Below are 27,050 nucleotides of genomic sequence, written 5' to 3' on the forward strand. Positions count from 1 at the left end.
TACATCATTGAAGGTGGAAATTAATATTTAGATATGTGTTATTTGTATTACCACAAGGGACGTCATCAACACTTGAGTCACGGAAGTTCACGAAGAAGGAGACACTAATCTATCTGCGCTAATAAATTAGCCAAAATGTTTTCTGGTTCATCAGCTGGCTTTAACAGGGCTTTAGGTAATATATCATCTAAATACTCACTTTGATTATTCTCATTTTCATAGTGCCACTGGAAAAACTGATGGATACAGAAAAATAATTGTGCGTATCGATTTTTCATTTTTTACAAACTTGTAAATTTATAATCTGACTGACATGACAGGATGCAGCAGTTGGTAGATCTTTCTGTAGGAATTTATATAAATTTCAATGCATATTATTAAGTGTACATTGCTGAAAAATAAACCATGTTCTTTATCATGACTCCTCAATCCTCAATCTTAAGGCCTGTTGGCACGAATACACCTTCAGTGATCTGGAAGGTTTTTTTCACTATGGGCCCAGGGCCCCTCAAAAATAACTTCAATGGGCCATTTTAAAAAATAATGGGCCATGTTGTCAAATGAGTGGGCCATTCGAATTGACTTCTGTAAAAAAATAAAAAATATCATTATTTTCTCATGTTTTGGAAAAGAGGTGTTGGTACAAGTTTACCTTTATGATTTTAAATAATATTGTTCGTGTGATTCTGTAATTTCAATGAATATACAATAACTTCTTCCAAAACGGACAATATTAAAGATAAACCTTTATTTACAATGTTTAAACTGTTACTGTTGCCTTGGCTTGTTCATGTTCATGTTTTTTTAACATTAAATTTGGGTCTTCGTCGATACCATACTCATTCCAGACGTTCCGTATTAGAGGACATTTCAGGAACGTCCTCTGCACTTCTTGTATTATTATTATTACTTCATCAAGATGACAAGAATAACAGTAGAGAGTACCATCAATTGATAGAACAAACAATAATTCGCTGAAGTCATGTTTACAAAATGTCAAAACGAGCCAAAGACCAAAAAATGACAAGGACAGTTAAGCACCTTTTATGGAGACAAAAACTATATTCATAAAAAGGCTTCAGGGATTTTCAATCGAAATAAAAGCAAGCTAAACTAAATTAAAAGATTATTATTAGAGTTAAATCTCGTCTGTAATAGCCAAATTTCACAAATGTAAAGTTGTTTATAAAAAATTATATCATGAATGATGGTTAATTGCGTTTTTTGGGTTATCAGTTAAACCGCATGGTTCTATTATTACCATAGGAAAACACCCGAGACGTTAAACCGCATGGTTCTATTACCATAGGAAAACACCCGAGACGTCCTAAAAATATATAGGTGCTCCTATGATTGGAGGAACATTATACAGTTGTGTACACACACATGGCGGCACGGAACCTGATTGGAAAACTATTTGACGATATCTAAACATTTCGAAACGATGTGAAAAATATCGTGCGCCACGTGGGCGCTAACATTTGTCACTCTATGCGCCATTTCTGGTGAATATGCGCTATAGGCGCAGGGCGCACGTCCTTCCCGATCACTGCACCTTATCGCTATTTATCCGCCATTGCTGCATTTCACACAGGTTCCCGTAAAATGTTGACGTCATAAAACTAAATATCTGACGCCACAATGGAAAAGTGATTGTTGTTGACATCAAAAGTTTAAGCGGCAGGGTCAGCCGGGATTAGCGATAAGGTGTATTGTCCCAATGTGCGGGTTTTCTCTCTGGTGCGTTTTCCTCGACGTATTTTCTTCTCTGTGCTGTTGTCAGTGTTGACATTATTCATTATCCATTTTTATTTATAAAACATGATTTAAACTCATTCAACACAAAACCTTTAAAAGAGTGTGAATGGACCCAGATTCTATACAATCAAGATACAAAATGTATTCCACACATTTGTTTAATAATGGAAATAATATGAGGGAGGCGTACGTTACCTGTGAAAAGGAATAAAGTCTGTGACTGTATCAATTTTTTCCCCATTCTTATGTATTTAATAATGGATACTATAAATATTCAACCCAGCTTAAATGACATGTATACCAATAGGGCTCTTCACGGTTAGTTCGGCCATATTGGATAGGGGGCAGATTTTAATAATAAAGGTAAAAATGGTGTGAAAAATACGGAAAACATCATTAAAACAGAGCTGTTGCTTGGAAACACACATAGGATTTCCCACACTTTCATACTATTTCCACCTTCCAAAAAATCTGCCCCCTATCCAATATGGCCGAACTAACCGTGAAGAGCCGTATTGAGAATTTTTTATGCAAAATTATGTATAAATGTAACATTCTAGTATATCCTTAAATGAACATGATGAATATTTCCTGTTTTATTTTCCAGAGAAAGCAACCAGTCAGTTACTTTTAGAACCAGACTGGGATTCTACTATGCAGATATGTGATATAATTAGACAAGGAGATGTTCAGTAAGTAGATTGGATATGATAACTGAAAGCCTCATTAAAATATGAAAAATCATTGTTATAAAATAAGTAAAAGCTTAAAAGCAGTGTCAGATATTCTGAAAATTCAAGATGTGAAGACATATTTGTTTAACAAATTGGCTAGACAAGTTTGATCCATAGTTATCCATTAGACAAATTCATCAGTAATTGTACAAAATGTATGACTTGACTATTTTCTGAACTCCCAAAATTAAAATATTCTTATAGAAAAACAGTCTGCCTAACCAAAGGTAATGTCAGAGCTTTCATCATGTCCATGAATAATTCCAATCATTGATATACATCAATAAAGAAAGTAGAAAATTAATAGGTGTGCACTCTTGTTTTTTTAATCAGTGAAATATATAAAATGTGCATGTAGACAAAGCCAATGGTAGGTACAACCCTGTCGCATTTTTGCGCCTGTCCCAAGTCAGGAGCCTCTAGCCTTAGTAGGTCTTGTGTTGTTTTAATTTTAGTTTCTTGTGTACAATTTGGAAATTGGTATGGTGTTCATTGTCACTGAACTAGTGTATGTTTGTTTAGGGGCCATCTGAAGGACGCCTCCGGGTGAGGGAATCTCTAGCTACATTGAAGACCTGTTGGTGACCTTCTGCTGTTGTTTTTTTATTTGGTCGGGTTCACGGGTTGTTGTCTCTTTGACACATTCCCCATTTCCATTCTCAATTTTACAGTATGAGTAAAAATCTGTTTGGCCATTTACATGTTTGACTAGAACTGCTTAGAACAAAATTACAGGAAACTTGTACAAGCAAAGCAATTGCAAATAATAAAATATCTGCAAGTGTAAACATGCATGATTGTGTGCACTTCTAGAATAATTATGTTTATTTGAAATATATAAGGCCTAAAATAAAATATTCCCCAATCCCGACCAACCCTGCCAGGGTTCTCACTAAGGAGAGTCCATTAGTCCTGGACTCATCAAAATCTGTGTGGACTCACCATTTTCAAAACTGGTGAGTCCACAGATGCATCAAAACTGAAATATTTTGTATGAACTGAACACAGTTAAACACAAATATCATCATTTTATAGCAAAAGTTTGAAAGTGATCTGAATTTAATGTCATGTCATTGCTCTGTTAGGAAATGGAGACTAAAATATTTCATTATATTGCAATAAAATATTTTCTTCTTCCTGTTGAATTCATCATGGCTAAATATGATGAGTCACTACCCACACCTGGCTTGGCAGGGTCGGGATTTGGGAAACAAACAATATTTCAATTTAGGCCTAATAGTAACAGCTTCGACCAATTTTATATAATTTCTAACCTTCAACTTGATTCATTTTTGATAATGACAGAAAGTAGAATCAATAGTCATTAAATATATTATATATTCATACATTACAGGCCTAAATATGCTGTTGCTGCTATGAAGAGAAAGATATCTGCAGAGAATCCTCATGTTGAAATATATGCCTTACAGGTGAATACACATATTTTAACAGATTTTATCATTTACAGTTGGACATGTTAGAAGTAATATTAGAAACTGTATATATAATGTTAGTTATAAATAAAAAAAGATAGATGAAAAAGAATGATATAGGTTTCTTTTTTACATATGACTATATACATGATATATAGGACTGCAAATTTATAAAATATGCAAAAGGAGAAATGGGGTAAACACCAATGTAAACTGTAATGTAATGTATTAATATATGATATTATAGGTACTTGAATCCTGTGTAAAGAACTGTGGATCATTGATTCATGAAGAAATTGCAACTAAAGAATTCATGGAGTTTTTAAAGGACTTGCTAAAGGTATGACACATTATGTATATGTATTGAACATGTATATTGATCTGATGCAATATCCGGAAAAAAAATACTCATCATACACAAATTCATAAGACAACTAAGATGGTAAAATAAATTCATATAGGGAAATGTTTTGTAACAATTAACCAGAGCTCTGTTTTCATGGCACTTCTTTTTTGTCAACTTTATATAATTTTTAGCATTTTGCCAGTTTGATTCAAATTTGACCTGAATTTTTCATCTGATGTTTAGGTGTACAAATTCAATTATATTTAATAATACTGACACCCAATTTTGATTGCTGGCTTCGAAATGACACTTGCAAGGCAATTGTTAGTGTTTAGAGATGGATGGACCATTGTGGTAAAAAATGCAATCTGGGTACCGGTACACTTTTCTGCATTTCAGTTAAAACTGTATTTAACAGTTTCTTTGGATGAGACAACTTATGAATTTAAATAATGTACTTAAATGATTTTGTTTTATTATTCAAAATGGATGCCAAGACAACCTTTTATTCCATCTACATAAAATTTTTACTAATGGTGAAAAAAGTAACCCAAAATTTGTGAATATTTGTTTTCAGATAAGACCAGATACTGTGAAGAATAAGATTTTAGAGTTGATACAAGTTTGGTCGCATGCATTTCGTAACGAACCAAGTTATAAAGTAGTCCAGGATACTTACAACTTAATGAAGCTGGAAGGTATGTTTCATGTTGTTGAGATTTTTATTATGTACTTATTTTGTTCTACATATCAATGTAATTTTTCCAGTCTATAATTTTATAACAGTGACAAAAATCTATTCAGTATTATATTCATTTCTTTTTCATTAATCAGAACAAAGTTTTAAAATTGATATACATGTAGTAACTAACTGCATGTTGCTTCTGTGGAAACATGTATGTCATTCTGTAGATTCTGTATATTGAAACACAATAGTCTAAGTTTGAGCAAGCATTGCCAAGCTTGTACAAAAATCATCATAAGAAGATGATAATCTTTATTGATTTCAAAGTCAGAGGTCTTTGGATCCAGTCAAAACCTTTTCAATGCAATACTTCCTCAACATTCTGACTAATTTTATAAAAAAAAATCTTGCTAGTAAATTAAGCAGTGATTAAAATTGTGTGGTGTTGAAAAGATTTGCTGGGTGTGCAAGATTGCACCCTTACAATATTTGAAATTGTATTCTTCTTAAATTGAGAGATAAGGAAACATATTAGATAACAGATTCTTGTTAAAAAACTAGTTTCGAAACATTCTAATCTTCATTATAAGCAAAGAACTAGGAATTGTGTAATATTGTTGAAACAACATAAAAATGTTAATAAGAGAAAATTCATTACAGGTCACACCTTTCCAACACTAAAAGAAGCTGATGCTATGTTTTTGGCTGAGAAAGCCCCTGAGTGGAAAGAAGGAGACTGCTGTAATAGATGTCGTACAAAGTTTGGGATGGTAAACAGACAGGTAGGTTTTCAAAATTGTGCAAATTAAATTTCCTTATAAAATATAAAAAAGAAGATGTGGTATGATTGCCAATGAGACAACTACCCACAAAAGACCAAAATGACACAACATTAACAACTATAGGTCACTGTACGGCCTTCAACAATGAGCAAAGCCCATACCGCATAGTCAGCTATAAAAGGCCCCGATAAGATAATGTAAAACAATCAAACGAGAAAACTAACAGCCTTATTTATGTAAAAAAATAAATGAAAAACAAATATGTGACACATAAACAAACGACAACCACTGAATTATAGGTTCCTGACTTGAGAAAGGCACATACATAAATAATGTGGCGGGGTTAAACATGTTAGCGGGATCCCAACTGGGACAGTGGTATAACAGTAAGCCACTATACTGTTACAAATGGAAGTGACTACAATTTAGAACACAGACTAACAATGTCCAAAGAAACCGTATAAAATTTAAAACTGTAAGTCTAGTTAATGGCAATAAATATACATGTCCCTGCATATGTTAATTTGGGTTGTTTTCTTTCAATGTCTATGTAAAATAATATTGTTGAAATCCTAATGCTTTGACTGATCATTTGAGATTTGAATCAAGCTTTTTAGAAGGTAAACCTACTTAATTATTGACTAAGCCAAATTTCCATGAAATAAGCAACAATTCTGTGCAAATGAACTTTTCTGAATACTGATATCTCTTGTCCAAAATCAATACAGGGAATAAATAACAACTACTATGTCAAGAAATCAAAACAATGATATTTATTATAGGATTTGAATGAGTGTGGGATATAATTTAAAATCATGCACCTTTATATTTCAGCATCATTGTAGAAATTGTGGAGAAGTCTTTTGTGGAAAATGTTCAGCAAAATCCTCCATTATTCCTAAGTTTGGAATTGAGAAGGAAGTCAGAGTGTGCGATTCATGCTTTGAGATCTTGAATAAGTAAGTAGTCTTTGTCAATACTAAGACTGTGTTGGCTATCAAAAAATGGTTGCCAGAAAAATTGTTAGCAATTAAGTTTTTGTCACCAGTTCCAAACATTTGTACTAGGACCCCCTATTTTTCATAGATACATTACATTTGTTATACCTACATTTTAAGTCAATTCATTCATCAAAATTGAATAAAATTATTTGAATAAAGGTTTTATAGCTCATTGTGATGAACATAAGCTTTCCTAAATTTAAAAACAAGCATTATAAAAAATCAATGTTTGCTTTTGCCGAAACCTGGAATATTACATTTTTATAGAGGAAACTACAAAACTTTATTTAAGCGTGAAAATAAGTGAATATTATCTTGATTTAATCTAATGATTATTTATAATTTTTGAACGAGCAGAATATAAACTATCACTTGTAATAAGATCCCCCTAATTATTTTTAATGTACCCAAGTCAATCATACTGACCATTAAACAGCATCTGTTAGAGCAGAAAATGTATCACTTTACAGCATAGATGACAATTTATATTTTCCTTCTTTGATGAATGTGCTACAATCACTTGTTTTGTATGTATGAAAATGAATAATGAACTAATGTATTTCTGATTTTCATAAAAATTAAAATATCTTTATTATAATTGTCTTAAATAAGTATTTTATAAATTTGAATGTAACTGTTTTTTCCTTACTATTAACAGAGCAGAAGCAGCAAAACCTACAAAGAAAAGTGATGATGAACTACCAGCAGAATATTTGGCTAGTCCATTATCTAAACAACAACAGGTATATATTGATTGATTGATTGTTGGTTGCTTTACGCCGCATTAGCACTCAACAACATGTATATAGAAAACCCACATACTTATAATGTATGATCAATACAATGTATCAACCAGTAATCACTATTTTAGCCATATTTTCTTGATTAGCTTTACATCTTAAAAACTTTGGGTATCCTTACTCCAGTTTGGATAAAATATTATTTTGGTAATCTAATTAAAAGAAATAATATCTGATTCTCTGAAAAAACATTAGTGATAAAAAAAAAAAAAAAGATTTGTAAAGAGTTCTACAGAACCCTGAATCTTGGCTTGTCCTCCAAATTTCATTCTGGTCCAACTGTAATGTGGACTTTGGCATAGTCTTTACAATATTATCACCTTGATCCGGACTAGTATATATATATAACACCAGTTGTTCGACCTGTTAGTCAAATGCGTTTTGTTTAAATATACTTTTTCACTTTTTGGGCTTTTGGAAAATGTTGTTTGTGCTGTTTTTAGACCCTTCTACAACAAAATTTGTTTTACATGCACACGTATAAAAATTGGGGTTTATATCCAACACAATCATAGGTTTGAACCTAGTTTTCAATTAAGACTCGTTTCTGTTTTTCGTTTGGGCTTGTATCATATTTCCCTCCGGTTTATATGATCTGTTCATCCTTTATTGACTCTTTAAATTCAAGAGTCTATCTAAAAATGAGGGTACTTTTTCTAAAAAAGAGGGTATTTTTTATATGGCCTTCCAAATACCGTTCTGATCCCTAACATCACTGAAGAGACATTTATTGTCGAAATCCGGATCTGGTGTACTAAAAAATATTGACACCATATGTTTGTGGCATAACATCGTGGCCACAAGTTGAAACAAAATTCTGTTTAGTATTAAATTTATATTAAGATATTAAGATTCATTTTGTTACATCTTGTGATCAATTTTATTTGACAAACGCCAATGGCAGACAGCAGGATTAAAAAAACATCAGTTGTTCGACCTGTTAGTCAAATGCGTTTTGTTTAAAGATACTTTTTCACTTTTTTGGTCTTTTGGAAAATGTTTGTTTGTGCTGTTTTTAGACCCTTCTACAACCATATTTGTTTTACATGCACACATATAAAAATTGAGGTTTTTATCCAACACAACCATAGGTTTGAACCTAGTTTTCAATTTAGACTCGTTTATATATATATATATAAATGACTCAATTGTTTACAGGTGGCACCCCAGAAGACAGAACAGGAGATACAAGAGGAAGAAGAATTACAATTAGCTCTAGCTTTATCTCAGAGTGAGGCTGAGACTAAACAGAAGGAGGTAATTATGCATATTTAATATGTTGAAAGCTTTTAGATTTTGTTGTTTTTAAATAACCTGCCTTAGCCAATAGAAATAGGGATTACATTCTCCCAGCAGCTGTGGTTAAAACTATTGTACAATCCTTGTATATCATGTATATAGATTCCTTTTGTTAGGAAGTTACTGTGTGTCTTATGACCATTGTCCTTTATGTTCACCTGACCTTATCTTATTTGACATAGATCATTGATCAGTGTTAACTTTATGTAATAGATGTAGTATAATTTTTTCACAAAACTAAAAAAAAATAAACTTGGAGTTTTGGAGATACATGCTTCCTTTATCTTACTGCTCAGACAGTTTTCAAGTTTTCTGATTATGTATGCCTGTATTATAAGTTATATGGTTCGCTACTGACCCCCTACGGATCCATAGATGGTTAGTAAAATCCATAGGGGGTGAGGCCAGAGGCCGAGTCCACTATGAATTTTATTCACCTTCTATGGATCCGTAGAGGGTCAGTAGTTAACCGTATAACGAATTTATCGGACGCTGGACTTTTTCTGCTGTGTTTTGTTGAAAAATAACCAATGTAACACAACAACATTAATAGATGACGTCGCCATTAACGCGTCATGAACCCCATATGGAGCTTACTAACCCCATACGGTCTCATAGGGGGTCACCACGTGACGACGTTTAACCAATCACAACATGATAATTCATCTGTGGTCCGATAATAAAGTATATATGTTTCTACTATATTTAAACAACATTTTATTTTCAGCGTGACAGGTTAAGAAGTAATTATGGAGTGTATGGTGGTGGGGCTACAACAACAGCAAGCAAAACATCTTCTTACAGTCAACCAGCTGTAAGTATATTGTAAAGGTTATCTATTTTAAAAGGAGGGGAAATCCACATGGATACTTTAAAATGTAAATAGAAGATAGAGGCTTATTGCAGTGGTGATCAGCATGAAAGCATTCTGTTAAGAAATGTTTTACATTATTTGAAAATTATTCTGGCAGTCATAATTCAATGTATACTGATTGGTGATCAACAAAAAATCTATGTAAACTCCTGATGAATATGACAATTTGTTTTCTTTCAATTATTGTACATTAAAGTTCTAAATTAATCTTTTAACCCTCTCTAAGAAGAACCATATTTCCATGTGTAGAACAGGTGCTCTCTTTATGTATAGTGCTCTTCTCCTTCCACCATTGTGCATCTAACCATATTTACATCCTCAGCTCAATTATTATGATGAATTTATACAAGTAATCAAGAGATAACACACTTAAATAGGAAAAAAGTGAAAAGATTGAATTGAAGCAAATGAAAAGACTTCTGGGGCTGACTTGGATGCTATTGAATGCAATACTGCAGACTTTATCATTAATTTTGCAAAAAAAAAAAAATTGAAAGCTTTGTTCACAACATTTTAAAAATGTTATCCATGAATATTTCAAGAAATTTACTAATGACTCATTTACTCAGATATTCAAACTACAAAATGTTGTGTATAACCATACTTGTTAAGAAAATTACAATTTTGTATCTGGTTAAAAAATTGTCAATGCTTAATAAAACTACAATGTTTAATTTTAAACTGAAAAATGATTGAATCCTTTAGCCTTTAGTGTTTACAAGCACTTCACTTAAATCTTTTTACAGAGCTAGTATCCCTTGTGTAAATGCGTTTTGTATCAGACTTCTTATTTCCAAGTAGAATTTAGTATTTTCTTGTTGAGCATTAAGTAATTAAGATAGAATAAGAGTTTTTTTTATTCCAATTAAGAGGCCCATGATGAGCAAAGTAATTTATTACAATGATTTTGGTGATAGACACAATAATGTTGATATACATCATATATAGATATGAATATAATCATAATATAATTGCAATACTTTTCAATTAAGTGGTCATAAAGCAACAGGATTTAAAATAATGATGGGTTAAAATTATTTTTTCCTAGGATATTATATATATATTTTATGCATGAAATTATGAAGACAGAAATTTTGCTATCTAACTTATTGTCCTTTTCACAATGATTAACTTTTTCATCTTCAAGCATTGTTTCCACTGGCTGTTGTCATTTTCGCATTTTGATACATGGGTATTTCAGTGTTCACCACATTTTTATGTTATTTCAATAATCAGAAAAAATGTTAGTCATTCCTTATAAATTAATTCTAAATTCCATTTGTAAGGAGTAAATGATTAATCACGAAAAAATGTAGTTGACAAAATAATGTCTATGAGCTGATAGACAAAAAAGACCAATAAGATTAGTTACATCCAAAATCAAATTTTCTGCTCTGTATCGCTATTCAAATAACTTAGAATTAACTTGTAAATGTGTAGCCTTACCAAGTTTATTGAATTTATTTTAAAAAACAAAATTGAATCATGATGATCAACAAATTTTTGACAAATTCTACTAGAAAAGGAAATTATACTGTAGTTATTACTTGATTTGCCAATCCTGTGATTAATATTTGGAAAGCATGATCTATGAATGTGTTTAAAGGCCAAACGAATTTGAAAACTTATGCTAACATTTTAAAAGTTGATTGTACGTATGGGATGATTCTGTGATGAGGCATACTGTAAATAAAACTGATACTGTAGATTACACAGAAGAATTAATTTAATAAACACAAGTGTTCAGTTGAGAGTTTAGTTTAAACATATTTATTTATAGTGGATTGGGAAACAATATTGGGAAACAATTTATTGCAACTTATATTAATCCCTTTCCACTTTGCGGGTGCAAGTGCTGCCTTGTGAGAGCAGAGAGTTACATAGAATAAGTCAAAGACAGAAACACTTGAAAGAATAAAAAATATTTAAACAATTGTATTTCCAGCAGAGTGGTTTGTATTTTTTATTCCCCACCTTCTATACTAAAGGGGCATGGTGTTTTATGGTCTGTCTGTCTGTCCATCTGTGCTGTATCAGGTTAAATTTTTGGTTTAGGGTAAGTAATATGGGGTTACTTCAACTTGAAAAAGTAGTACACATGTGCTTTATAAAATGAACTTTTTTATATTCACATGATATTCAAGCAAAATAAAGTTTTTGACCCAGATTTTAAGGTTCACTGAATATGGCAATTTGAGAGTGCAATGGATCTATGGTAAATATTATAATTACCATAACCAAAACACTATTTTGTCATGAATCCATCTGTGTCCTTTGTTTAATATGCACATAGACTAATTAAGGCGAGTGTTATTCACCCCCTCCCTGTATTTGAATACTTTCAGTTTATAGCAGTCTTTTAAATAGACTTATTAGTTGTTATTTTGAAGAAGAGTAGCGAAATGTTTCCTGCTTCATCATATAGAAATAAATTGTAAAATGTTAAATTCAGAATATTTTATGTAAGATATAAGTTATCTTTTGTTTTGCTGTTTTATTTAACAGATTAATTCATTGTTTCAAAATGAATCTCCCTAAATTATTTTGTATTATCAAGGATTTGTAGTATTAAACTATACAAAGCCTTGGTTTGACATAAGACATTTTATTTCACTAAAGCCCCCACATGGGGTATGATAAAAAATAAAATCATAATTTTTAATGGTTATCTCCCTTAGACTGTCCAGATTTGTTCTGGTTTTTAATGTGTCCCTGTTACTTCCTGTTTATGTTTGACAACAAAAAGATTTTCCTGACATATGTAAGTGAATGAACTATGTTTAACCATTTGTTAAGGTGCTTTCCTTTACTTAAGGAAGTCCTTATTGTTTATTTAATCAAAGGCTAATGGACATTCACCAAGTTACATAAATTGTAAGGAAAATACAAAATGTATCTGCATTAGTCATGCAGTCACATGAAGAAAGACTCATAAAATATTTATAACCTTCACTGATGAATTATAAAGAACTAGTTACATGAATTCTGGAAATCATTTTGTCCTTATTTAACAAGAAATCCAGTAAAATCTGCAACTTGAGAGTAGTTTAACAGGTTAGGAATAACCACCAATTGGTGGATTATACCTCAATTGACGTATAATCCACCAATTGAGGTATATTGGTATAGACCAATTGATGTATACTGCAAGTTTTTTTAAATTAAATGCTAGTGTGAGATAGGAGCATGATTTTGCAACTTGCAACCTATTTCATGACCCTTATTGAGTCCTCTGAAAGTTTCAGTTTTGTTAAAGCCTGCTGCATCTTTTGAGAATGCATGTGCACAACAATTCTTTTGTTGAAATATTTGTACTTTTGACCATGATTGACTTTTGATAATGAAAGTTAAGTACTAACAAAGAGCTCCATTCACCTTTGGAGATGAACACATGACTATATACAGTAATGATGTCCATTGACAGGTGATTACAGGTAAATCAAGGCCAATCAAGAATTGACAAGATAACACTAACAATAGAAGAAACTTCAAATACAATTATTGATTAAATGCAATATGTTATGTCACTATGCTAAACTAGGAATGTTTGACAAGTTTTCATACCATAATATGGTTTTAAGAAAACAATGCTTCATTTTGGTGGAATGATTTGTTTTGAAAAACTAAGAATTATACATGTACACCAATTGGTCTATACCATTATATGTCAATTGGTGGATTATATGTCAATTGAAGTATAATCCACCAATTGGTGGTTATTCCTGACCTGTTTAATCCTGGAATGATACTCCCATTTATTAACCATTAATGTTTTTCAGGCAATATATTATTTAAGAAATAATTCATGGGGGCTTGAATATATCTTGATTTTACCACAGGCTGGCCCTTTATGACAAATATTTTACCCTGCCAATAGCGAGAGGTAAAATATCCGCATCAAGGGACAACCTGTGGTAAAATCATGATATATTCAAGCCCCCATGAATAATTTCGATTGTAATAGGACAAATATGGCAATTGTTTTGGATCAAAGCGCTGTAGGGGAAGGCGTTATAAGCCGTTCCCATCAAGAAACATACTTGATATGTATACAAAAATGGCTTATTAAAAACATGTTAGCATCATGTGTTTATGTTTCCTTGTTGTGATGATTTTCGGTTTCACAAGCATATATTTTCCCTTAAAATGCTCATATTCTGACGTTATTGTTCTATGATGTCGGGTAGCTCATTCACAAACAAGCATATGATGTGGGAGTACGATCGGAACAGCCCAAACAATATATTCATATATTTTACCACTGGTGTGTACTCAAAGCGTTTGAAGGACGTCATGTTAGAAATAGTTTTAATCAATTCTTTGTTCTTTGGTATGATTTTTCATATTTTAAATGACTGAATAAATAGTACTCTTAAACTTTTTTTGAAGTTCTCTATTAAAAGTTTGTTTTAATATCCTTCTTTTTAAAGGCTTGTTTGATTAAGATGATCCTTAATGTTTTATAAGTTCACTTCTCAGTTTTGAGCCTACTTGGGTCAAATATTATGCCTTGTCCTGAGTATGATATTGGTATTATATGGCTTTTGTACATGGTATCATAACACCCCTTTCAGAAATTCTGGATCTGCCCTGATCGTCATGACAATAATCATTATCTTTATTTTATATACTTAACTAAAACACAAAGAAAACAAACAAAAACACATAAAAAGGGTTTAAATGTGAAACGTAGATGAGAATGACTGTAAATTTGAATGAATGAATGAACGTAGATTTCCTGTACATCTAAATTTACTTTTTATTTATAAAATAATCTGATTTTTTTTGTAGACTGTTTCTGCACCAATGGTAGATACTGAAGAAATGGATCCCGAGTTGGCTCGTTATTTGAACAGAAATTACTGGCAACAAAAATCTGAGATAAAAACGACCAATGTTCCAACCACTACTCCATCAGCCCCTGTAGTTACTACAGAACAGAAAGCGACAGAAGGAGGGAAAGTTGTCATTGAGGTATGTAAATATGATTTATCTTTCTATCTGCATATATGGAATGTGAAGACATAGTCCCCCATTGGTTTTATGAAAGGTGCAGAGGTGATATATTGTGTCCTGTTTTAAAAACTGTTTTCTGAATAATAATTGCTTGAACAGTTTTATATATGTTGCTGCTACAGTAGAGAAAGAGTCCTATTGATTAAGATACTTTATAATAATTACCCCATTTTCAAGAAATTAGAGAAGATTTTTAGGAATATCCAATTTGCCAAGAAAAATCCGATAAACAGACATTTTGAAACCATTCTTTAGAGAAAGTGGTTCATCCTAGGTGAAAAGAGATAGGCAGCATGTGAAAAAAATGTAATTGTTTCATGTGAAACTTATATTATTAGAATATGGGCAGGAATTCACTAATGCTACTTTAGTGTGACATTGTAAGAAAAAAATAAAAATCATTATAAGCTTCTAAATTTTTTACAAATTATTGCTACAAATGGTGTCCTTCTATTTGTAACCAAAAAATCATTTTCAAACTTGCGTCAGTTTGGATTAACAATGCAAATAATGAATTTGGAGCATGTAACATGGACACTTTTTCCAAATTGAGATTAATGATTCCTTAACTTATTCAACATTCAATATCATATATATTGATCACAAAACATTGTCTATCATCAAAACTCTAAAATGTATATTTTCATTTCTTTCAGAAATTTTGTGAAAACAAGTTTCCTCTACTTTTCTGTCAATGTTACATGCAATGTTTAAGAGATAAATACAGTAAGAATCATTTTCTTTCTGAACATGCAAAGGCTCTTTTTCATTGTGTTACCCTCACATTAAAAAATTGTATTAATATTTTTGCAATTATCTCATTTCTGTCATAAAATAGTGACTTAAATGTTGCATGTAACGTGGACACAAAATATATGAATAATGAACCATGCCAGAATTGACCTTAAAAGATATAAAAAGCCTCCAAACAACCATCTGAATGTAAATTATACAATTATACTGCCACATTTCTCATATATGATATTATTTAAATAGTGGTTAATACCAAAACCATTCACCTAAATTTCAGACAGCAGACATATTTTTTAACTATACCAGTAGTTATGCTTGTTCATGGTGGTACACTATGGAAGGCTAAATTAAAAGATATTCAAATGTCAAAATAACCAGAAAAATCAAATTAAGACCAAAGATAGATCAATTGATGAAGGAGTCATCCAAAATTTCCACAACATGAAACATTTTTATATCAGTAAGTTTGAGCAACCCGTTTTTTTATGCACAGGGATGAGATTGATAAGAAGACAACCACACAACCATCAGCATCCACAAGTTTCTCACTCAATAACTAATACTGACAAAGTAAGGGTACAAAATGATTACATGTATCCCTCATTCATGTGACACAGTTACACTTAAAATTAATAGTATGAAAAACCAAGACAAAATATGGACAAATCTACGAGAGGTTGATACAGCTGCATTTATTGAGAATCTTATTTTCAATCGTTTACATAACTTCTATAAAGAACAATTTGGGTTTCATTTTTGAGGTTGTTGTCTGATAGACATATTACCCAATATCTCGTTTTATTTCTGCTGGTAAATCTTACATTTATGATAACTTTTTAAGGTTTAAACAATAAATTTTATTTCAAACATTCAAAACAAGTTTCTTGTTTCTTGTTTTCTGTCTCCAACATTTTCAACTATCTATCTGAAAAAAAACAACAAAAAAAAACAATTAATCTACCCTTAATCAGAACCAAAATCCATGCATAGATTATAAAGTTTACAATAATATAGAAACTCTCAAATGTCTTGTTTCGATTTTTCAATGCCATTTCATCTTGAAAACTTGTTACCTAAACTACAGGAAGCCACAATTTAAAGGGCCCCATAATGACCAGTGTAAAACAATTCAGAAGAGAAAACCAACACCCACTAGACCATAGTCCTGTTTTCAACTTTATTTGGCCTTCTTTTACTTTGTTGTTTTATAATTAGTGTCACTGAACAGTCTTTTGTAAACGAAAAGCGTTTCTGGCCTACAAAATTTCAATTCTGGTATCCATGATGAGTTTATTATTATTATTTTGAAATCAGAAGGAGCCTGAACCTCTTATAATGCAAAAGATATTCTGGAATGTCAATTATTGGCATAACAATTAAAAAAAATATGTTACAAATGGAATTTCTCATGATTTCTATAATGAGCATCAGTAAATACACATGATACATGTGTTGACTGGTGATTGAAAAGGGATAAATAAACAAGATTTTGAAATAACTATCTTCTACACTGCTGTAGAATGGTCAAATTGGAGATCACTAGTATGTCTGCATACACAGTCACCATCATCTGGTTTTCTGACACAGACAAACACTACTATCTGACTGGCTTAAAGGACCGTCACCACCTGACTCACTAATAGGGACCTTATCAGACTGGCTAACACAGACATCATAATCTGCCAGGCTGATAGCTAGGGTTATCACCATTTGACAGGCTGAAAGGGATATCACCATCTGACTGGCTGACAGGGACATCACCATCTGACTGGCTGACAGGCAAGGTTGGATGGTAAATACCACCCCCGGTATTTACCAGTGGTATTTACCAGTATTTACCGCCCTGGACAATACTCCCCAAGTGGTCAATACTGGCAAATACTGGTCAATTGAAATTTTTATGGTTATTTCTACTATTAATTGAAGTAAAACCTTGATAAAAAGTCAAATATAATGTGTCAGCTTATAACATTAATGAATTTGATATGTTTTATACATTTATAACACTGATTGTTACTGTCCCTGATTTAAAATTTTAGTTTTTATGAATTATGATATTACATACTTAAGATATATATATATATACAAATTTATATTTTATTTAAACATGTTTAAATTAATGAATTTTTTATTCAAAATGTATGATTTTACAGGTAATTAAAATTGAAGGTAAATAAAACCACAGGTAAATGAAGTTACATTGGGTCTTTTTACCTATCACCTGGCATTGCTAGGTGTCAAAAGTTAATTACTAAAACAACAGCCTCCAATAAAAGTTGACAGTACATGGGTTGAAAGTAATAAAATTGATATTTGAAGACTCCCCTAAACAATAAATCATTTCCTGTCTATAGCTATTTAACTGTGAGATCAGAAACCTTCTTCATGCTGGAAATGAAAATTTGAAATAGGGACAAAAAGTTTTTATCCTTTAACTATAATATTATGTTCACATTAATCAATATAGATTCCTGTTTGAATTTACAATATATATATATATAGAATTAAAATTAAAGCATTAAAAATGATTTGAACACCTTCTATATAAATTTATTGTTAATTGTAATTATAATTGACCAAATAGATAGTGGTTTTTATAGTAATGACCACTCAAAATTTCAATTGACCAGTATTTGCCGGTATTTCCCAGTATTTGCCAGTATTTCCCGGTAAATACCGGTATTTACCACTGGCATGGTCAATACTAGTATTGACCACTTTTTTGCCAACCTTGCTGACAGGGACATCACCATCTGACTGGCTGACAGGAACATCACCAACTGACTGACTAATATGAACATCCCCATCTGCCAGGCTGACTAGGACATCACCATCTGTTGGCTGACAGGGACATTACCCTCTGACTGGATTACAAGAACATCACAGACTGACTGACTGACAGGAACATCACCAACTAACTGATTGACTGATATTTACATCACTATCTTCCAGGCTGACAGGGACATCACCATCTGTCTGGCTGCCAGGGACATCACCATCTGACTGGTTGACAGGGACAGTATCTTTTTGCAGCATCTTCCTGAGAGTTTTCTTCATCACATTTATTGCTGATCAACTTTTTCCTTTTTAGGTTTATATTGCCTGTAGATTTTTTTTATTAAAAATTGCATGTAAATTTTCAAGACCGGCACCAATTTTGTTGTCAATGAAGAAAATACACTTCTAAAAAGAATGTCTAAATTTAGAAATAAAGATGAAGTTTGATGGTGGTAAAACAAGTTAAATTATCAATAATCTCTTAATAGAGCAAAGGAGTTAGTAAATGTTATCAGTTCTGTTCATGCATGTAACATTGACAGAAAGTAAAAGGTTGTATGTCAATGTTACATACATGAAGACCAGAAGATGAAAGTGGTGTGCTTAATAGTCAACTTTGGAGAAATAATATAATTGCTGCCCAGTAATATCTAATTAATCATTTAGGTTATAAAATGTTATATAAATGTCTGACTTTAAGGAAGTAATACCTTTGCATGTAACATAAAAAAATCTGGACACAAAATATTGTTGTCAATGTTACTAACTAGTGTTTTGTTTACGCATGTAACACTGGCCTGAACATGTGAAAGTCTAAATAATAGACTCTGTCAATGTTACATACACAATTTCTTAATGAAAAAAAGTTTAATTTGGGTTTACTTTATACATTATTTTTTAAAATAAGTATCATAATAATAACTTTGAATATTAAAAATTAGATTAACTGTTGATTTCAACACAGTAAAATCTTCTCATGTAACACAAAAAAGACCTGATACAAAAATCGTAGTCCATGTTACTCATAAAGTTATCATAGGAGCATCAAAGAAATTATGTGATGACAATATTTCAGATGTTAGTCATTTATAAACTCAGATAAACTCATTTTAAAGCTCATAACAGAGGTTTGGAAATCAATGCTTTTAAAACATTATAATTCTGGGTTATGTATGTAACATTGACAGGAACACCAACAAATGATGAGGAAAAATTGCTAGTCAATCAGGAAAAAAATAAACACAAATAATTAAAACTCATTTATTTCTTTAATATCATTTTAATGAAGCAAATTTTAAATTTCAACAAGATTTTATTGATTGAATAATTGTATGCACATTTATTAGGTTGTAGCATGTAACCTGGACGCAGAAGATGTGTCAATGTTACATGCCTTTAAACGATAAGAATTACAAGTAAATATTGTAAAGTCTAGAAATCAAGAAAGATCAACAACTTCTCTGTTAAAAATTCAGCATAAATTTACATTTGATTTAATATTATGCACTGGCCAGTTATGCTTTAAGTGTAATAAAGTAATATTGTTTTTATTCTGGTGTCAATGTTACATTTTATGTTTTCAAATTAAGTGGCCAGTTATCTTTATAATGCTGAGAATGAATACAAGTACTAGTTAATCAAATTGGCAATTAATCTGTGGTATTTCATGTAAAAAATTAGATTGATAAGGCAAACCGTACAAAAAAAAGCTTTTGCATGTATCATAGACACCTTTCCTTGGTAAATATTTTCGTGTCAATGTTATGTACAGAAATCTCTCCAGCAATAAAATGAATATCGTAAGGGTCAAACCTGTTTAAATACAAGATAAACTTATATTTTTTGACAAAATTGCAAAGCAAGTCACACATCATTATCAAAGAACCTAATTTACACAAAAAGTGCATGTAACACTTCATTGTGAGGTCAAAATTAACCTGGTCCCACTCTCTTATCATCTGGTTGATCACTGGTAGATGCCAAGTGTGAAAGATGACAAAGCCACATTTTAATGTAATTATCAGTGGGTTGAAATTTGAAAAAAATAGTTATGTTAATGCTTACTATAAAAAGTATACAACTGTTATAAAAAGATGAGTATTATTGGGCAGTATTGACACGAAAATGAAATAAATTTTCTTACCTTCTATATTTTTCAAACTTCAGTTGATTGATAAAAATCATGAAATCCAAATTGTAACCATTGTTGACACCTTTCAAAATTTGCCATGCTGGACCAATAACTTGCTTCCAAAGCTAATCAGCTAATGAAAAGGTGCATGTAACATTTGTTGACCCGAAAAGTTACATGCACTTGTCCATTTTCAAACGTATTTTATTTGCAGCAATAATCGGATTCTGTACAAAATGGGGTTTCTAAATGATAGACCGATCATTTTGCAGTTGATTTTCAACTATTATAGTAGAACAATTCTTCAGGCATATTCTAAATATGACTAGGGGTTTTGCCACTGCAGAAATGTCACACTTTTTGTCTACAGTTTTCAACTGCCAGCACATAACAAGTGCTGATTTTTTTAATTTTTTTTTAATTGGATCCATTTTTTTTGCATGTGGCAATAAAGACTAACCCACTTTGCTATTTAAACAATGTTTATTCTCCATATTTGCATGATTTCTTTATTTTTTAATTGGATAAACACTATTGACCCTAAAATTTCACTAGTGAATTCCTGCCCATATGACAATGTTTTGTTTATTTTCAGGCTTATCAAAATGGAGAGAATGAGGATGATGAAGAACAATTCCTCAAAGCATTACAGAGCAGTTTAGAGATCTTTGTAAATCGTATGAGAAGTAATTCCCAACGAGGACGTAGTATTGCTACTGATTCTTCTGTTCAGTCACTGTTCAATGTTATCTCTAACATGCATCCTCAGCTGATGAAGTATGTGGGTAAACAGGAGGATCTGAGAGGTACAGTGGCAGTTGTTATAAATGCATTAATAAAATGTAGACTGAATAGGTAAAAGATGAGCATAATATTCTGTGCTGATGTCATTGTTTTCCTATTCTTGGAAAAATATTTTAGAAAATTTTGCCTTGTTCAATCTGATTTTATAATGAAAAATAGGTTGAATATTCTTTTTGTAAAGCTAGGTTGTTACAAACATTGTTTATTGAACAGTGTGTTGTTTCGGTAAAAATTGCATGAAATGCAATCAAAACCCATTTGGGACTGAGAGGTAGGGCCAAAGTATTTATTCATGCATTAGCACAATTATGTATAAACTGGACAGTTTGAGGATGAGCATAATATTCTGTGTTTATGTCACTGTTATCCTATTCTTAAAAAGTACTAAGAAAAATATGCTTTGTTCAATCTGATTACATGATGAAAACAGGTTCCTCCGAAAACTATGCTGAACATTCTTTTTGTAAAGCTAGGTTATAACCAAAATTACTTATAGAACAGTGTGTTGTGATCACTTCTTTTATGACTTTATTTTGACACATTATAAAAAAAATAAGAGAATGAATTCAGCACTACATCTACAGTTTTTCTCAAGGTCCTTGAAGCATGTTTGAACAACTGTCCTATTTGGAGCGTGGTCCTGTATTTCTGGCCCATGTTGCTATAATTTTCAGTAAAAAATTTTGTAAATTGGATAAAATTTTAACTGCTTGTCTTGTTAAATCTTATCCTCAAATTAATTCTGCATGCAACCAGGACATTGATTGTTTACAAAACACAAATCAATTACTGAATCCGGATTTGTGTTCTTGATTAAATTTAACAGATAAATTAAAACTTGTACCTGGATTATTTTCTGTTATAATTAATATAAGCACAAAATAGATGTTGACAAATTTGTGACCATACCAACAAGCATTTCATTTAGTTATTTAATTTTATGCCTTTAGGTAATTATGAAGCTCTACAAGACAAACTTGCCCAGTTACGGGATGCTAGAGAAGCTTTAGATGCTTTAAGAGAAGATCACAGAGAAAAAAGACGTAGAGAACTGGAGGAGATGGAAAGACAGAGACAGATTCAAATGGCACATAAACTAGAAATTATGAGACAAAAGAAACATGTAAGCATTTTTGTTATTGTAAATTCAGAAATTATTGTGATGTTTTTATTATTGCAAAAAATGCGACAGAGTTATCATCAATATAATTAAAACTCGCAATTTGATTTTTTTTTTATGAACATGATGAATCAAACAGGATTTTTCTGAATATCACAATAATTAAAATAACATTTTAGACTAAAATGACAAAATGGCAATAATAAATGCATGCAATAATATCTGAATTTCACATTGAAACTAGAATGTTAAAGTCTTCTACTTTTATTATTAAAATTACAAGATTGATTTGTCTTAACATTTTTATAATGCTACTATTAAGTACATATGGACTATATTAAGTTATGGTTGTTTCGGTAAAATCTTTTTTTTTTTTTTTTTTGGTTATATACATAATAGATATGCCAATCACAACATTGCAAAATTCTGTCAAGGTGTACTCTGGCAATAAGTTTAGTTTTTTATGATAGTCACATAGTAAACGGCAAAGGTAACTGAAATTAATTTCAAAAGAATGGAATAGTTTTATATCATGTAAATAACAATTTTGTAGGAATATTTGGAGATGCAAAGACAGTTGGCTTTACAGAGATTACAGGAACAAGAAAGAGAAATGCAAATGAGATTAGAACAGCAGAAACACATGACACAAATCAGACAGATGCAGAATTATGGATATCCACAGGTACATCACATGGTTTATAAGCTTAACTATTATAAAGTCTGCATACAATGGGATTCATAATTTGGGCTTGCAAAAGAGACATATGATTCATCAGATTTCTTCTACACATGTATGCATTCACAGTATTAAACAGAATCTTCTTGAATGGGATTCATCAAAGATAGTAGATCAAAATAAATATGATAATGACTTCTGACCAGGTAAAGACAAAAAATTCAAGCTGTCTTTTTGCCAAGAATTTAACAAAGGCAGCTCTATATTTAGTGATTAAATTTTATTCTCCCTATTGACATATAATTTACCTCCTACTTAGAATTAAAAATAATAGCTATTCAAGGTACTAGGTAACTCCCCAGATATTTCCCAAAGTATTGCATAAATGTTATTTCCCCAATAATGTTTATTTTCTTTGACAAAAGATAAACCGTAAATAAACATATGGTAAAGAATTGTGCTGTTCTTTGTATGTTTTTTTTATTCATTTGTACCACATACTTCCTGTACATGTCCTAAAAATAACACATTAAAAAGACATTATTTTGTCTCCAAAATTAATTAAATTCAAAAACTATTTACCTATATATCTCAAAAACAGGAACAAAGACTCATTGCTCATGCCATTATTCTGTTTTTTTTGGTGATGCAAAATTACTCATGAGATCTGATACATAGGTGCAGATTTTGTTGAATGTGTACCAATGAATTTGTTCTTTATTTTAATAGCAGCCAGGATATGGTCAGATGCCAATGAGTGGTGTTCCTCCACAGCAAACATTTAGTCCTGTTGGGTCATCAGATGGATCTCCTGTTCATCAGATGCAAAATATGTATGGCCAACAGCCAATAGGACATGGGCAACAACCAATGGGACATAGTACACCACAAATGTACAACCAACCAAACACTCAGCCTGGATATAGTCAAGCTGGAGGACAGTACCAGCCACAAGTAACTAGTCAGAACGGCCCACAGTACCAACAGGGACCATATCAACAACAACCAATGTCTACACAACCCTCAAATCTACCTGGTGCCTATGACGGACAAGCAGGATACCAGACTGGTGGCCAATATGGCCAGATGCCACCTGCTACAATGTCACAGGGCATGCCACAACAAGGTGGAATGCCACCTTCAACAGCATCACAAGGAATGCCCCAGACTTCTATGGCACCCCCACAAGGAATGCAACCAGGGATGCCACAAGGTGGAATGCCTACTTCACCTATTCCACCAGGCATGCCACAGCAAGGAATGCCCATGAATCAAGGATATCAAGTACCAACTAGTTCAAATGTAGATTATAATCAGGCATATAACATGCAAGGTAAACCTTTAGAATGCTACTGTTAATTATATATGTGCATCTGTTTGTTTAGGCCAACTGATCTTCTGGTCAGCTGGGCTTACATATTTTATATGGTTGTTATTCATACAAAAAACGACTACATACAACGTTTTCGATTATTTTAAGATAATGTAAAATTAGCCTTATGGAATTTTAAAATTTTCTTTGTTTTCAGTGTGTTACTCAATTGATTGGTGAAATTTTAGTTTCTTTAACATCCAAGTACTTGTGAAATGGTTTATTTCACCTTAGTTGAAATGATTATTACATTCAGGTGAATCAAAATAAGTTATTTGTCCATTTGTGATCATGATATGGAAAGGATGTTTTGGCAAATCAATGATTTCCAAAATTATTTCCTTTTGAGCATAGAAATTTTGATATCCCACTCCTCTTTATAATTTATTGTAAGCTGTTGGAACTGGACTACTGAATACATTTTTAGAGCTGATTTTGCAGATGCTTATATTATATCAGTTTGATATCATATTTTTTCTTAAATCTGATTACAAGCTTGTAGAAAATGTATATTTGTGGTTTTTAATGGAAATAAAACATTTATAAACATCTTCAATACCCACAAAATACATGAACATTATTTCTGCACTTATCATCATAAATCCACAGTTAGTGCATTAAACAAAATTAGAATAAAAATAAAACCAACTAAGAAAACAATATTTTTAAATGATAGATATAGTTCTTATGTATGTTTAATTGTTACATAAGTTTCACATTTTTCTCCTTCAGGAATGGCAAATGCATTACCACAGCAACAGTATTCAAATCAGCCACAACAGTACATGGGCAATCAGACAGGACAGTACCAACAACCCCCACCCCAGGGGCAACAACAGGAACAACCCCAGGGACCACCTCCTGGGAGCAATGAAGCTCAATTAATTTCATTTGATTAATATTAGGAAACTTATATAGACAGATTATATCATTAAAATTTGTATAGTTAAGATATTTTAATATTCAATATTTAAATCTTGAATTCTTTGTACAAAAAAATACTTATTCATAAAAAAAATAATCCTTAAAATTTCTTTAAAGCAATGTTCAATTAGTATTACCCTTTGCCTAACAAGTAACTTTCAGTTTGTTTTGATATTAATAAAATGAACATATTGCAATTACATCATACAGTGTGATAACATGGATGGTCCTTTATAATAATCTTAAATAATCAGCCATTAATCAATTTGTACGTTATCTTATTTGATAGACCTTAAAACATAAATATTGACATTCTTATGAGCCTTGTGAGATGTTTCTGATCTAAGGGTGAAAAAAAGAGTTGAGAATTCCAGATTATATGTGATAGTAAGTTGGTCTGAAAAGTTGTAAGCTTTATGTAGATATAATCTTGAAAAGTCATGGAGATTGGAGATTTTTAAAGGGGGAAAATCATCAGGTCTGCATTTATTCCAATGAATTTGTGTATTTCAAAAAAATTAAGAAAATTATATTCAGATTCATTTCATCAAATTACTGGAAGTTTAGATTTATTGTTTGCTATCTTTGGACTGATACAAAATTAAATCATTGTGCTTTTGAATAAAAATGCTTAAATGTGCTTGTAAAAGGTCAAATATATATGTCTTCTGTGATAGAGTATACATGTTTTAATCATTGTGAAATCAATATTTATGTAACATTGATTCTGTATTGTTATTAAAGATTCAAATTATAATACGAGTATTTGTTTTGCCCAAGGAGAAGAAATTTATGACATTCTAAAACAATGAGACTCCATAATATTTTATACAATTTTTTTTTATTCAAGGTTTCTGTCTCGTATTTAATATTTGAAAACTTTTAGCTGCAGTTTTTTGTTGCTTTCAGTAGAACCCAATTATGAGATTTTTTTTAACTAAGATATGAAAATAAGGAGATGAGATAGATATGATTGCAAATGAGACAAGTATCTCATTTTGATAATGTGGTTGTGTAAGAAATTAAGAAATAATATTGAAAATTAGTAAAATTAAAAAGTCACTGCACATAGTATCTATGAAACAAACTCACCGTGTAGAACGCCACATGCAGGGTGTCGGCTATGTTTGACACGGGGTGGCAATTTTGAAGCGAAGAAAAAATGTCAAAGTAAGTTCAAGTATCAAAATTTCTTTATTTAGAATTCTTAGTACCATATAATGTACTGCACGAAAGGAAATGAAACACAATCTATTTCCTGCAAGCAAAATCAGTCGTTTTCAGTGCTCTGTTTTCTCAAACACCTCTCCCTAGTTTTCAGTGTTGCAGATTTTGAGGCTTCCTTTGCAAATTTCTGGATAAAAACTACTTTAGACGACTTCCCTCTGCATCATTTATATAGAATTGAATTCCTATTATTGAATTAAACAAAATACCAGCTTCTTACTTAAAATTAATTGGTTTTAAAACTAGTCTTTCATCAAAATATAAAGTGTTGCTCGGGGTGTCAGATTTTGCATCTCAAGGGGTAGATAATAGATTGTGTTTCAGTTCTTTCCGTGCAGTACATTATATGGTTCTAAGAATTCTAAATAAAGAAATTTTGATACTTGAACTTACTTTGACAGTTTTTCTTCGCTTCAAAAATGCCACTTGTGTCAAACATAGCCGACACCCCGCATGTGGCGTTCTACAAGTGAAACTTAACCAGGAAAACTCCACAATGAACAATGAAAATGAGGTCACAGTCTGATGAACCAT

At 31.5% G+C, this 27,050-nt stretch overlaps 1 protein-coding gene across 2 annotated transcripts; it reads left to right on the forward strand.

Annotated features, from left to right (window-relative positions):
- The first annotated feature begins 32 nt into the window (after positions 1-32).
- On the forward strand, positions 33-26,046 carry LOC134725463 (hepatocyte growth factor-regulated tyrosine kinase substrate-like). Of its 2 annotated transcripts, none has more exons than XM_063589294.1 (16): positions 33-175; positions 2,366-2,450; positions 3,847-3,922; positions 4,173-4,265; positions 4,849-4,969; positions 5,617-5,738; positions 6,573-6,697; positions 7,398-7,482; positions 8,698-8,796; positions 9,566-9,652; positions 14,504-14,686; positions 20,986-21,196; positions 22,145-22,317; positions 22,868-22,999; positions 23,723-24,326; positions 25,098-26,046. In XM_063589294.1, exons 1-16 carry the CDS (start codon positions 136-138, stop codon positions 25,262-25,264), a joined length of 2,403 nt encoding a protein of 800 aa, XP_063445364.1. In that variant the 5' UTR covers positions 33-135; the 3' UTR covers positions 25,265-26,046. The 2 variants fall into 2 exon arrangements, with proteins under 2 accessions (XP_063445364.1, XP_063445365.1); XM_063589295.1 differs by having other exon boundaries at positions 23,726-24,326.
- The last annotated feature ends 1,004 nt before the right edge of the window (positions 26,047-27,050 follow it).

The sequence above is a fragment of the Mytilus trossulus genome, chromosome 7 (genome assembly GCF_036588685.1).
Source record: "Mytilus trossulus isolate FHL-02 chromosome 7, PNRI_Mtr1.1.1.hap1, whole genome shotgun sequence".
Lineage (NCBI taxonomy): Eukaryota > Metazoa > Mollusca > Bivalvia > Mytilida > Mytilidae > Mytilus > Mytilus trossulus.

Excerpts from the sequence above, each read along its gene's own strand:
- LOC134725463 (XM_063589294.1), top strand. The coding sequence starts at position 136 with ATGTTTTCTGGTTCATCAGCTGGCTTTAACAGGGCTTTAG. Across the intron at positions 4,970-5,616 it reads CAACTTAATGAAGCTGGAAG|GTCACACCTTTCCAACACTA; the intron begins GTATGTTTCATG and ends AATTCATTACAG. Across the intron at positions 5,739-6,572 it reads TTGGGATGGTAAACAGACAG|CATCATTGTAGAAATTGTGG; the intron begins GTAGGTTTTCAA and ends TTTATATTTCAG.